This window comes from Chlorocebus sabaeus, chromosome 26 (genome assembly GCF_047675955.1).
Source record: "Chlorocebus sabaeus isolate Y175 chromosome 26, mChlSab1.0.hap1, whole genome shotgun sequence".
Lineage (NCBI taxonomy): Eukaryota > Metazoa > Chordata > Mammalia > Primates > Cercopithecidae > Chlorocebus > Chlorocebus sabaeus.
In genome coordinates this window covers 18108053-18120710 of record NC_132929.1, presented here as the reverse complement: position 1 = coordinate 18120710, position 12658 = coordinate 18108053, and the positions used below count along the sequence as shown (strand labels likewise).

The 12658-nt window shown below is 39.4% G+C and overlaps 2 protein-coding genes across 13 annotated transcripts in view; one reads left to right on the top strand and one right to left on the bottom strand.

Moving 5' to 3' along the window:
* The window catches only part of GANC (glucosidase alpha, neutral C), a 100695-nt gene extending 96048 nt beyond the window's left edge, over positions 1-4647 (bottom strand). For 4 of the 10 annotated variants that reach the window (XR_005244295.2, XM_038009871.2, XM_038009872.2 and 1 more), the window contains exons 1-2: positions 3474-4412; positions 1536-1598 (exon numbers count right to left, since the gene is read on the bottom strand). Coding sequence is in view for 9 of the 10 variants with exons in the window: in XM_038009871.2 (XP_037865799.2) it covers positions 1536-1598; positions 3474-3502 (92 nt within the window). In the remaining variant the exon portion in view is untranslated. Of the gene's footprint in view, positions 1-1535; positions 1599-3473; positions 4465-4541 lie in introns of those variants that run through there. The other 6 variants (XM_038009868.2, XM_038009870.2, XM_038009869.2 and 3 more) reach the window with 6 other exon arrangements.
* TMEM87A (transmembrane protein 87A) overlaps positions 4588-12658 on the top strand; it is a 63263-nt gene continuing 55192 nt past the window's right edge. For 2 of the 3 annotated variants that reach the window (XM_008016903.3, XM_073012080.1), the window contains exons 1-3: positions 4588-4731; positions 5857-5917; positions 9631-9716. In XM_008016903.3, the coding sequence (XP_008015094.1) occupies positions 4588-4731; positions 5857-5917; positions 9631-9716 (291 nt within the window). Of the gene's footprint in view, positions 4732-4998; positions 5087-5854; positions 5918-9630; positions 9717-12658 lie in introns of those variants that run through there. The other variant, XM_008016905.3, reaches the window with a different exon arrangement.

Below are 12658 nucleotides of genomic sequence, written 5' to 3'. Positions count from 1 at the left end.
TTTCAAGATCACATAAAGACTTTTTTTTAAAATGAAGATTACAGCCGGGCGTGGTGGCTCATGCCTATAATCCCAGTACTTTGGGAGGCTGAGGTGGGTGGATCATCTGAGGTCAGGAGTTCAAGACCAGCCTGACCAACATGGTGAAATCCCCTCTCTACTAAAAATACAAAAAATTAGCCAGGTGTGGTGGCACATGTCTGTAATCCCAGCTACTCGGGAGGCTGAGGCAGGAGAATCACTTGAACCCAGGTGGTGGAGGTGGCAGTGGGCAGTGATTGTGCCACTGCACTCTAGCCTGGGTGACAGAGGGAGACTCCGTCTCAAAAAATAAATAAATAAAATAAAATGAAGATTTTAAAGGCATATTTTTTGTAGCTCTGGAGAAACAGGCAATCTTTTTTTTTTTCTTTGAGACGGAGTTTCACTCTTGTTGCCCAGGCTGGAGTGCAATGGCATGATCTTGGCTCACCACAACCTCTGCCTCTTGGTTCAAGTAATTCTCCTGCCTCAGCCTCCCAAGTAGCTGAGATTACAGGTATGCGCCACCATGTCTGGCTAATTTTGTATTTTTAGTAGAGATGGGGTTTCTCCATGTTGGTCAGGCTGGTCTCGAACTCCCGACCTCAGGTGATCTCCCTGCCTTGGCCTCCCAAAGTGCTGGGATTACAGGTGTGAACCACCTCGCCCGACCAGGCAATCTTATATAATGGTGGTAGGAGTATAAATGGTATAATTCCTATGGAGGGAAATTTGGCAATACTTAACACATTTCAAATGCCTTTACTCTTTGACCCAGTAATCCTACTCCTAGAAATGTATCCTATAAATACACATGCATGCATAGAAAATGACCTATGTATAGTTCTTCATTGTGGTAGTGCTAATTTAGCAAAAGATTAAAAGCAACCCAAGGGTCTAGCAACAAGAGACAGACTGAATACATTATATTAATAGTATATCTACCCCATGGAATATTATGCAGCTGTAAAAAGGGGAAGCAATCTCCATGCACTCATATGAATTCCTCCTCAGAACTATAAAACAGGAAAAAAAAAATCTATTTGGTATAAGAAAGGGGTGATAACAAAAGAGAAAGGGAATAATATAAAAATACATGTATTTACAAAAAGAAATACTAGAAGGATAAATAAGAAATGATGAAATTTGGTTATTTGGGACAAGATGAGGAATGGGTAGAATGGGACAGGAGTGGAAGTAACATTTTTCAATGTATACCTCTTCATATCATTTTTGAACCATGTAAAAGTGTATCTATTCAAAGCATCAAAATTTAAAAACTAGTTTAAAAATATTTTGGCTTTTAAAATAAAATAGCTGTTTACTGAAAAATTTAAATACTTCAGGAGTAAATGTATAAAGTTAAAAGTGAGTCTCCTGTCTGACGATTTCCTTAATTATTAAATTATTCTTTCCTTGGAAAGTCTATCAGTTCTCAAAAATTTAATAAGTATCAATTTTGAAATTACTGTCAAGAAATGTTTTGATCTAGTTACTATATTTATCTTCCTTACCTGTAAAATGCGATCTTGTTGCAGTCTCTGAAAATGTTTTTATCCACAGCTTCATCTTCAACGCTAAATAAAAAGACATTTTGAGAAATGTATTTTACACAGGGCTTGTGAGTCCAATTTTTGTACCTTCTCTAACTACAGTATGAACATGCAAAATAAACCTTTGGAGTCTATTCTGCAATGCAAAATTGTGTCACGGCCATAGTATAACATAATAGCACATTATGCTGCAGAACAATAGCCTTTTGTAAATCCTCTGCGGTAAACAACAAAAGATCAGGTTCTGGGATTACTCCGGAAAGTAATGGGAAAAGATCACTGTCACCTAAGAGGACATATTATTTTGAAATAATGACTGAAGGTTATGACTGCAAAAGTAAAATCTGAAGGAGCAAAACCAAAACAGCATCCCAAAACGAACAAACCAAAACCAACAAACCAGACAAACTAAGAACCATAACCCACCCACAGATTTATTCAACAAAATATTTTCAGAACATTCTTCCTGGGTGCTGGGCTCTGAGGAAGATATGGACTGTGTTCAAGCTGTCAGTAAGGGTTTTACCAACAATCACAATACAAGCTGACAAATGCTTTAATAGAGGTGCAAGGTGCTAGAATAAGAACAGAACAGACATAGAAGGGGAATTTCTTGCTTTTTAAGATGAGGTGACAATCTAGGGGCCATGTTTTTTAAAACCAAGTTTTCAGAAGAGCTCTTTCTGGAATAAAACATGAATGAGATGTATGTGTATACTGCAGTTTGAGTATATGTATTTAAACTAGCCTCCATCTGATTAAAACAACTACAGATTAAAACAAGAAGAAAAAATAACACTGGCTTTCATGCACCGGTGTGGCTGAATGCATCTGTAGTCAGCATGTCCATGATTACGTAGAAAGCTATGACTGAACACAAATGTCCAAATATCATGAAAACAAGCCCAGGCATATATACTCGGCCATACTAAAAAACTGTTTGTCCTCCACTGAACTCAGTCTTCGTTTATTTTAACTTATTAAAAAAATTTTTTCGAGACAGGATCTCACTCTGCTGCCTTGGTTGGAGCGAAGTGGCACGATCTTGGCTCACTGCAACCACCGCCTCCTGGGCTCAGGCTATCCTCCTGCCGCAGCCTCTTGAGTAGCTGAGACTACAGGCCCACATCACCATGTCTGGCTAACTTTAAAATTTTTTGTAGAGACAGGGATTCACCATGTTGCCCAGGCTGGTCTTGAACTCCTGGGTTCAAGCAATCTGCCCACCTACAGGCCTCCCAAAGTGCTGGGATTACAGGCATGAGTGGCCCGACCCAGTTTATTTTAATCAAGTGTACAAAGATTGGAGAATCTTTTGTTTCCTTTTTATAGCTTTGAAGAATTAACTCTGGGATGACATAGGGAGTGGTTATAGTTGAACTTGGAAAGCAACATGCCTGAAATTCATGTGTTAGAGTTCTGATTGCAACTTTTCCACTGTCAATGTTATTTAACCATCCCTTTTTTTGGAGACAGGGTCTCACTTTGTTGCCCAAGCAGTGGCAAAATCACAGCTCACTGCAGCCTCCAAATCCATCCCCCCACTGGTCTCCCAAGTAGCTGGGACTCCAAGGGGGCGGGGAGGGGGTCTCGAACTCCTGGACTCAAGTGATCCTCCCGCCTTGGCCTCCCAAATTGCTGTGGGATTACCTGCTTTAGCCACTGCACCTGGCCTATTTAACCATCCTGAAAGTATTTTACAAGATGCTATTAATATCAACTCCCTGCGAATTGAGAGAAAAGATAAAGATGAGCAAATACCAAATACGCAAATAAGAAGTGCAATTTAAAAAAATCAATGAAATCTTCAAAGCCAAAATGTTTTCAGGTACTTTCAGGTACTATTCCCTGTTTCTAGGGACCCTGGGGTCACTTGCTACAGAAGCACTTGGCCTTTACCTTATTTCCTCTTTCTCAGCTGCTTCCATGGCTTCTCTGTCACTCCGACCAGCTCCCAGCTCTCAGGACAAGGGCCCTAGGCGATCTTTTAAAAAAGACGATTGGATGTCTTTCTAAAATTACAACCAGCACTTCACCGTCAAGTTTCTAGAAAGGGAGTTCCCTCCAGATCCTCATGGAGTGACAAATCTTGACTCTTGCTCCTGGAATTTTTCAGGCCCAAACTAGCGTTTCTACAATGATTTATTTGGCAAATTTATCTTGATTATGGGTGGCTGAGGAGGAACATGCTTTTGTTAGGAACCGAAACTGGGCGGCGGTGAGGGCGTGTACGCAATGAGTCCTAGAGGGTAAAAATCAAGAGCGTGTGAACCGGGAAATGCCGAGACGGCCTCCCCGACTGGGACGAAGCATCTGCAGATCTACCTCAGTGTCGGGGTCACGCCACAGATTTTGAAAACTGACCCTCTCTGTCTCCGTTTTCGGTTAAGAGTGGGAAGTGCCGGCCGGGTCTTTGCTGGAGGTTAGGTCTCCGGCCAGATTCTACTGCAGCATCGTACTCTTCAGGGCTAGAAGGGGCCTTTGAAGGTTGTTACACTACCCAGTCTAGGAATCGCGTGTACTCCACCACCGCCGAATTCCAGTCTTTGCTTAAATACCACCCAAACCAGAGAACTCACTAGTAGACGCCAATTGGGCAGCCAGACTTAGGGCTTTTCCAGACTTTCTGGCCCCAATGTCTGACACTGACTTATAAGGTATGAGGGGCTGGGGCGAGCGGGAGAAGTAAAGAGCCAAATCCTACACGGGGTGCCTGCCTGGTCCCAAAACCTTTAAGGGCTGGGAGAGAGAAAAGACTCAGGCCGGGCTAGCATGTAGCGATCTCCCTAACCCAGCTGACCAGGTTCCAACAGAGTGACGCTTGCGCAGTAGGTCCGAAGTCTCACGGCGCAACGATGACAGTCTGAGGGAGGGGCCGCTACGCCGCACAGCAAACAAGCCCCGCGACGTTTCCAGGACCCGGATAATCCCGCCCCCAGAGGAGAGCCGGAAGAAGGCGGGACGAACCGGAAGAGGGTGAAATGCTTTCGGTAGGCACTCCACGGCTGTGAAGATGGCGGCGGCTGCGTGGCTTCAGGTGTTACCTGTCGTTCTTCTGCTTCTGGGAGCTCAGCCGTCACCACTGTCGCTTTTCAGTGTGGGACCGGCACCCGTAGCTGCTGCCGACCGGTCCAAATGGCACATTCCAATACCGTCGGTGAGTATTCACTAGCGTCTGAACCTAGAGGAGCAAGAGGTGGGGCTACGGCGGCCCAAGGGGTCCATGAAGGTTTCGCAAAAGTCTCTTCAAAAGGGGTGGGGTTGCCGGGATGGTCTGTGTGGCTGGCCAACTGGGTCCCACCTCCCGCTGGAGGGGAAAGCCGCGCACTGATTAGGCTAGCGGGAATGTCAGGGCCACTTCAGCAACAGACAGGAGTGGTGGAGCGGCTTCTCATCAGAAAAACAGAACTTTCAGTGCCTGACTTGAGATGTTAACTTGATGTACAAACGGAGAGTTGTTTATGTTTCAGATTATGTTTCACAGAATCCAGTGCCCCCGGGTTGGATAAGAAAGATATGTAAATAGAGTCTTCATTTCTTTCTTTCTTTTTTTTCCTGTGCACTTCTTGGTCCCTGAGTAATCCTGCTTACGAGGTGGTTCGACTTCGCTTCAACTTTGAAATGGCTATTCTAAGCTTTACTGTGTAACTAGAAAGCATAGAGAATTTGAAAATGTGTTTTAACATAAGAGTGGTTAAAATGGAAGAAATAGTACTTAAAATTTAATGTGGTAGGGCTCATCTTTCATTTAGATAATTAACTACCTGGGTTGACCCTTTCTGCCCCTTGCCCATTTTAAACCTTATTTCAGTAACAGGTATAGTCCTGTGAGCAGACAAAAACCAGATGCAGGGAGGAAGTGCTGAAAAGCATTAGCCCCGTTAAACCTATGTTGGCCTTTTTGTTTCATTCTGCACTGCTCACTGATTGTAATGTCCAAATCTTATTTGGACTTTTTTATATGGCAAACATTATACCTTTTGTTCAGTGGTGAAGATTTTCAGGTGTTCAGTTAGGTTTTTGCTTGTTACTAAAGTGGTTAATACTTAAGTCTTTAGATTTGAAAATAAAACTCTGGTTATCTGCACACAGAATAGTTCATTTGAAAAAATGATTTGTTATTCTGAGCAGTGATTGGTGAGTAAAGGGAATGAACTGATTAAGGGGTACATTCCATAAAGATTTTAAGTTAAGTTGGAATTTCTAGCAGCCTTAGATAGTTATATGATGCTTTGGTAATTGAAGCCATCTGAGGCTAATTATCTTTCCTTTATCTTTTCAGGGGAAAAATTATTTTAGTTTTGGAAAGATCCTCTTCAGAAATACCACTATCTTCCTGAAGTGTGAGTTTTTGAATTTCATGAAGTTTTAATTTGAATTTTAAAAATTCATAGGTAATGTTTTAAATTACCTATTTTTAAAGTTCTGAAATCTAATAGTCTGGCATTATCTAGGTATAAATATTTTTAGGATTACTAAGGTCCTTTCACTGAATCATCTTCAAAGTACTCGTGTGAACTTTATTTTCTTCTTTTGTTTTTTTGGCGTTTACATTGCGTGTATACACTATGTATACATTATATATTAACGTATAATGTATATATTAATGTATGTGCTATATATACTACGTTGAATATTCAGTCACATCTCAGTCGAATTACATTTACAGTTGATATGTTCTGAGAAAAGCATCCTTAGGTGGTGATGTCATTATGCAAACATCATAGAGTATACTTAAAACTGGATGGCATACTTAAAACTGGATGGCACTACACGCCTAGTCTGCATGGAACAGCCTATTGCTCCTAGGCTATAAGCCTGTATAACATGTTACTGTACTGAATACTATAGGTGGTTGTGACACAATGGTAAGTTTTTGTATATCTCAACATAGGAAAGTAGAGTACAAATACGATATTACAGTGGGACCCCCGTTGTATATGTAGTCTTTCATTTACTGAAATGTTACATAGTGCATGACTGTGATTATATTGGGGTTGATTCCCTGCATGGTTGTTTTAATCTGTTTTGTGTAGATGAAAGAGGTTTTACTCTTGTGTGCTTGTTAAATGTTTACTGAAAACATGACCTAGCTTTGTCAGGCCATTGGCTGTGAAGGAATATATTAAGTAGATCTTTTATTTACAAAAGGAGTATTTTACTGCCTTGGAAGAGGAAGCTCAGATATGATCAAGAAATAGGGACAATGTAGAACAAAACTAGTTTGTCTAGTGGAAAAATGACTGTGTCTGAATCTAAAGTATCCCATTGTGTGTTAAATAAAGGTTCCTTTTAGTTCTGAAACTGGCTTTAATTTAGCGCATAATTGATTGTGGGCAGCTTTATTTCTAGATGAGGGATAAAAATCCTGATGATAGATGTGTGATTCTATGCATACTGTCTTCACGGAAGTGCAAAATTGTAAGTCATAGTTGGATGATTTTATTCTTTTCAATTGTTTAATAAGTAACTATTACTTATTGCATAGAGTGCGGGGAAGTGATAGAAAAATGTTCTTCCCTCATCGAGCTTACATTCTAGTGGGAGTGAAAGCAGCAGGTAGAATTTCTCTGAAGAGTGTATGCTATGTCCATGAATATATAATCAGTCTCCTGACCAATGACTTACATTTGATTTAGATCAAATCTACTCTGACACTGGCCTTGTGAGATTGGTTTACTAGGTAACCTAAAAACCCTTGTCTTTTGGAATAGTCTGACAGCCTGTTTGCTGTTCTATTCTTTTATTAGGTCCAGTCTTTTTTTCACTTGTAGTTTGATCTAGTGGTGTTTTGCCAAGTTAAACCAACTGCTTTTTTTTTTTTTTTTTTTTTTTAAGATGGTGTCTCACTCTGTCACCCAGACTGGAGTGCAGTGGCGTGATCTTGACTCACTGCAACCTCTGCCTCCCAGGTTCAAGTAATTCTCCTGCCTCGGCCTCCCGAGTAACTGGGATTACAGGCATGAGTCTCTATGCCCGGCTCCAACTGCATATTTTGAAGTGTTTATATTTCATTGTTTTTGGAGGATTTGAGGCACTTTATTTTTTGTTGTTGTTTTTTGAGACGGAGTTTCACTGTGACGCCCAGGATGGAATGCAATGGCGCGATCTCTGCTCACTGTAACCTCTGCTTCCCGGGTTCAAGCGATTCTCCTGCCCCAGCCTCCCGAGTACCTGGGACTATAGGCGTGTGCCACCATGCCGGCTAATTTTTATATTTTTAATAGAGATGGGGTTTCACCATATTGGCCAGGCTGGTCTCGAACTCGTGACCTCAAGTTATCTGCCTGCCTCGGCCTCCCAAAGTTCTGGGATTACAGGTATGAGCTACCATGCCCGGCCTGAGACACTTTAACATTTACATTATCTTTTTCTTTGTTATTCCTGTGCTTTCTCATATTTACCAGTTGTCTTTGATTTTGTACTTTTTGGGGAATGGTATATAGCTTTCCATGGAATAGCTGGAACCATTTTTATTGTCTCTTAAAACCTTTCATTTAAGGTTCTAAATGTTGTCTTTTAACATAAACAGCAGTATTTTTGCTGCCAAATTTCCTTACAAGTCTCCTGTTTGGGGGATGTGTTCTTAGTGGCTTTTTACTAGTTAATCTTATCTCTGTATGGATTCTTCTGAATAGTTCATAGCCTGATTGCTTTTTACCATTTCCATAAATTCTATCCAATGGGTTAGATTTTTGAACATTCTAGTAGAGTCCTTTGAAAATGTGTTGGTCATTTAAAAATTAGTTGAGAAAACAGTTTAAAAGAAAGAAAAAAAGGAAGCTTATAATTAGGTTACATCTTTTATTATGAACCAAAAGTAGATTCCTAAATGCAGTCATGTTTATTTTTGTCACATTTGTATAAAGTAGGGAGTCTTTAGTATATTTTTCCTTTCACAACTAGAATCAGAGATAAAAGCGAATACTGACTTCCTCTAGCTAATCAGTCATATAGTCAGATTTACCCTCCGAAGTCTTCAGAATAATGTTTTGATTCATTAGAATACTGTGTTTCAAACTGTGTTTAATGAGTTTTATGAAGCTTCCATGATAACATGAGCTTCCTTGAGGCCTCTTTTAAGGTAGGCTTTGAAAAAAAAATCTGATACGCTTATCTTTGCTTTTGCTATTTCTACCTTCCACAGCCATGTTTGCTTTTCATTCATTGCTCTTTCTGTTCTATCTTGATATCTTTCAAGGTCCAAGATATGAATTATGCTCTCAGTGGAACTATTATCCACTATTATGTATATCATCATTTAACACCATTTAACAGTTACGAATATTGCCCTGTGACATGGCATTCCTAATTTTGTTATTCCTTGTCTCAACTAGCCTTTTGAAGGGTCTTAATAATTTGTTTCCACTCATTTACCTTTTTGGCCTAACAGTGTGCCATATTTCTTTATTTATGTTTTTCGAGACAGAGTCTCGCTTTGTCGCCCAGGCTAGAGTGCAGTGGTACCATCATGGCTCACTGCAGACTGGACTTCCTGGGCTCAAGTGATCCTCCTGCCTCCCTCACCTGAGTTGCTGGGGCTACAAGCAAGTACCACCACGCCTAGCTTTTAAAACATTTTTTGTAGAGATGAGTTCTCACTATGTTGCCTAGGGTGGTCTTGAACTCCTGGGCTCAAGTGATCCCCCTGCCTTGGCCTCCCAAACTTCTGGGGTTATAGGTGTGAGCTACTGTACCTAGCCTGCTCAATAAATACTTAAATAATAGAAGACTGGCTTTAATTTAGGACTGCTTTATCAGTCCCAGGTTTTTCCCAATAGAGATCCAGAAGTTAGGACTTTATGGCATAAAAATAGATCCACAGTTTCAAGAGGTTAAAAACTGCCTATCTGCTATTTTTCTATGAACAACAATACTTTTATCTTAATATCCAGCTTTTTTTGCTATATTATTTCAATACCTTATGTTTGGAGAAGGGATAGTCTTTGAGTATCTCAGTTTAGGGTAGGAAATAAATAGGATGCAGGTTAACAGTTTAGGAAAAATGCTTTTTTGGGGAATTATCTTTTGTTAACAAAGATTTATTCTTTTATAGTTGATGGAGAACCTTGTGACCTGTCTTTGAATATAACCTGGTATCTGAAAAGTGCTGATTGTTACAATGAAATCTACAACTTCAAGGTAACGAACATAAAATTATAGACTTTTCTTGGACCTTAGTGATTATCTGGTTCCAGTCTCTTGATTTCATGGAGGAAAGAGTATCATGTAGCTACGGAGGAGGAGAGCTGAAACTAGAACACATGCTTCCCAATTTGCAGACCATCAATTCTCAAACTTTTTAGTTTCAGAACTTTTATATTTGTAAAAATTATTGCAGACTCCAGAAAGCCTTTATGCTATTAGAAATTACAACTGAGAAAATATAGAAATATTTATTAATTTTAAAGTAGCAATAATAAACTTATTACATGTTAATATAAATAACGGTTTTTCCAAGAAAACTACATAAAAGAGTACGATTGTTTCGTATTTTTGTAAATTTGTTTACTATCTGGCATAACAGAAGATCACTGGATTCTTATATTCCCTTCTTCACTCAGCCTGTTGCAATAATTTGATTTAAGTACATGTAGAAAATAATGACCTCATACAGATATATAGTTGGGAAAAGGAATGGTATTTTAATGGCCTTTTCAGATAACTGAGGATATTCTTTTTTGATTCTGTATGAAAACTCAAGTGGAAGTTTTTAAAGGTTAGTTGCAATGTGGAATCTGAAATGTTAGTGAACTTTTTTTGTACTCTGATAAAAAAATCCACTGCTATGAATGTATCTTTCACCTGTGTGTGATCTTGTAGCATCATTTATTGGTCATTTAGAAAATAGTAGTTGACTGAATTATATACATTTTCTAAATATTAACTCATTTCACATTTAGCTAAAACTTACATTGTTTGTAACTATCCCCTGCCCTCTTCATCTCATCAGTAGGTTCTTAAGTTTTGGAAGGAGTTAAATTCAGTGTAGCAGATACAAGTTCTTCACAATTCCAGTTTTTGCTTGAAATCTCAAATTTTATTTTGGCAGTGAATACTGTCAGTTGTCTTCCTTGAGGTGACAGCCTCCATTGCCCATTTCCAGAGAAATATCTCTCAAATAACCACGTCTGAGTAATGGTAGTTTTTCAGTCATTCTTTCAAGTAAATGTGTTTCATGAAAAAAATGATTAGTTTAACTCACAAGTCAAAGCAATTGCAGAGTGCTTTATCTCAGGACAATAATTTATTGTATTTTGCATACTTTCCATTTTGTTACCTAGATTATTTAAAAAGTCAGGTACTCAAAATGTCCAGATTTAATAACATTAATAATTTTTACTGTTTTATCAAGGATATTCTTACGTAAAACTGGCATTTTTAAGAACTGCCGGTTTGTGACTGTGAAGAATATGATTGCTAGTACAATTAAGTGCCATTGCCTTAGTTCCTGATAAGGGGCAGCAGTTTTCCCCACTATTGCTTTCGTAATATCATTGCGAGTCAAATAGCATACTATTTTTTTTTTTTTTTGAGGCGAAGTCTCACTCTGTCGCCCAGGCTGGAGTGCAGTGGCGTGATCTCGACTCACCACAATCTCTGCCTCCCGGTTTAAGTGATTCTCTGGCCTCAGCCTCCCGAGTGGCTGGGATTACAGGTGTCTGCCACCACACCTGGCTAATTTTTGTATTTTTAGTAAAGATGTTGGCCAGGCTGGTCTCGAACTCCTGACCTCAGGTGAACCACCTGCCTCAGCCTCCCAAAGTGCTGGGATTATAGGTGTGAACCACCATGCCTGGCCATGAAAATAGTTTTGACCACCTAGACTTTGTGAAAGGGTTCAGCGACCACACTTTTGAGAATTGCCATAATCCGGAATACTTGAGCACTGAAAATATATTGCTCAAAGAACAAAGCTGGAAGCATCACACTACCTGACTTCAAACTATGCTTCTGGGCTACAGTGACCAAAACAGACACAAAGACCAGGGGAACAGAAAAGAGAGCCCAGAAATAAGGCCACACACCTACAACCATCTGACATTTAACAAAGCTGACAAAAACAAGCAATGGGGAAAGGACTCCCGATTTAGTAAATAGTGTTGCATTAGCGTGCTGGCCATATGCAGAAGATTGAAACTGGATCCCTTGCTCACATCATATTCAAAAATCAACTCAAGATAGATTAAAAACTTAAATGTAAAACCAAACTATAAAAACCCTGGAAGACAACCTAGGCAATACCATTCTGGACATGGTAAGTGGCAAAGATTTCATGATGATGCCAAAAGCAATTCCAACAAAAGCAAAAATTGACAAATGGGATTTAATTAAACTTAAGAGCCTCTGCACAGCAAAAGAAACTATCAACAAAGTAAACAGACAACCTACAGAATGGGAAAAAATATTTACAAACTATGCATCCAAAAAAGATTTAATATCCAGCCTCTATAAGGAAGTTAAATTTATATGCAAAAAACAACCCCATAGAAAAGCGGGTAAAGGACATGAACAGACACTTTTCAAAAGAAGACATACATACAGCTAATAAGCATATGAAAAAAACAGCTCTGTATCACTGATTATTAGAGAAATGCAAATCAAAATCACAATGAGATACCATCTCACATCAGAATGGCTGTTATTAAAAAGTCAAAGGATAGTATATGCTGGCAAGGTTGTGGAGGAAAAGGAATGCATATACATTATTAGTGGGAGTGTGAATTATTTCAGCCACTGTGGAAAGCAGTGTGGCAGTTCCTCAAAGAGATAAAAACAGAATTACCATTTGACCCAGCAGTCCCATTACTGGGTATATATCCAAAGTAATATAAATCATTCTGCCATAAAGACACATGCACACGTATGTTCACTGCAGCACTATTCACAATAGCAAAGACATGGAATCAACCTAAATGCTCATCAATGGTAAACTGGATAAATAAAATGTGGTACATATGCAGCCATAAAAAAGAATGCAGTACATATGCAGCCATAAACAAGAATGAGAGATCATTTCCTTTGTGAGAACACAGAAGGAGCTGGAGGCCATTATCCTTAGCAACCTAACACAGGAACAGAAA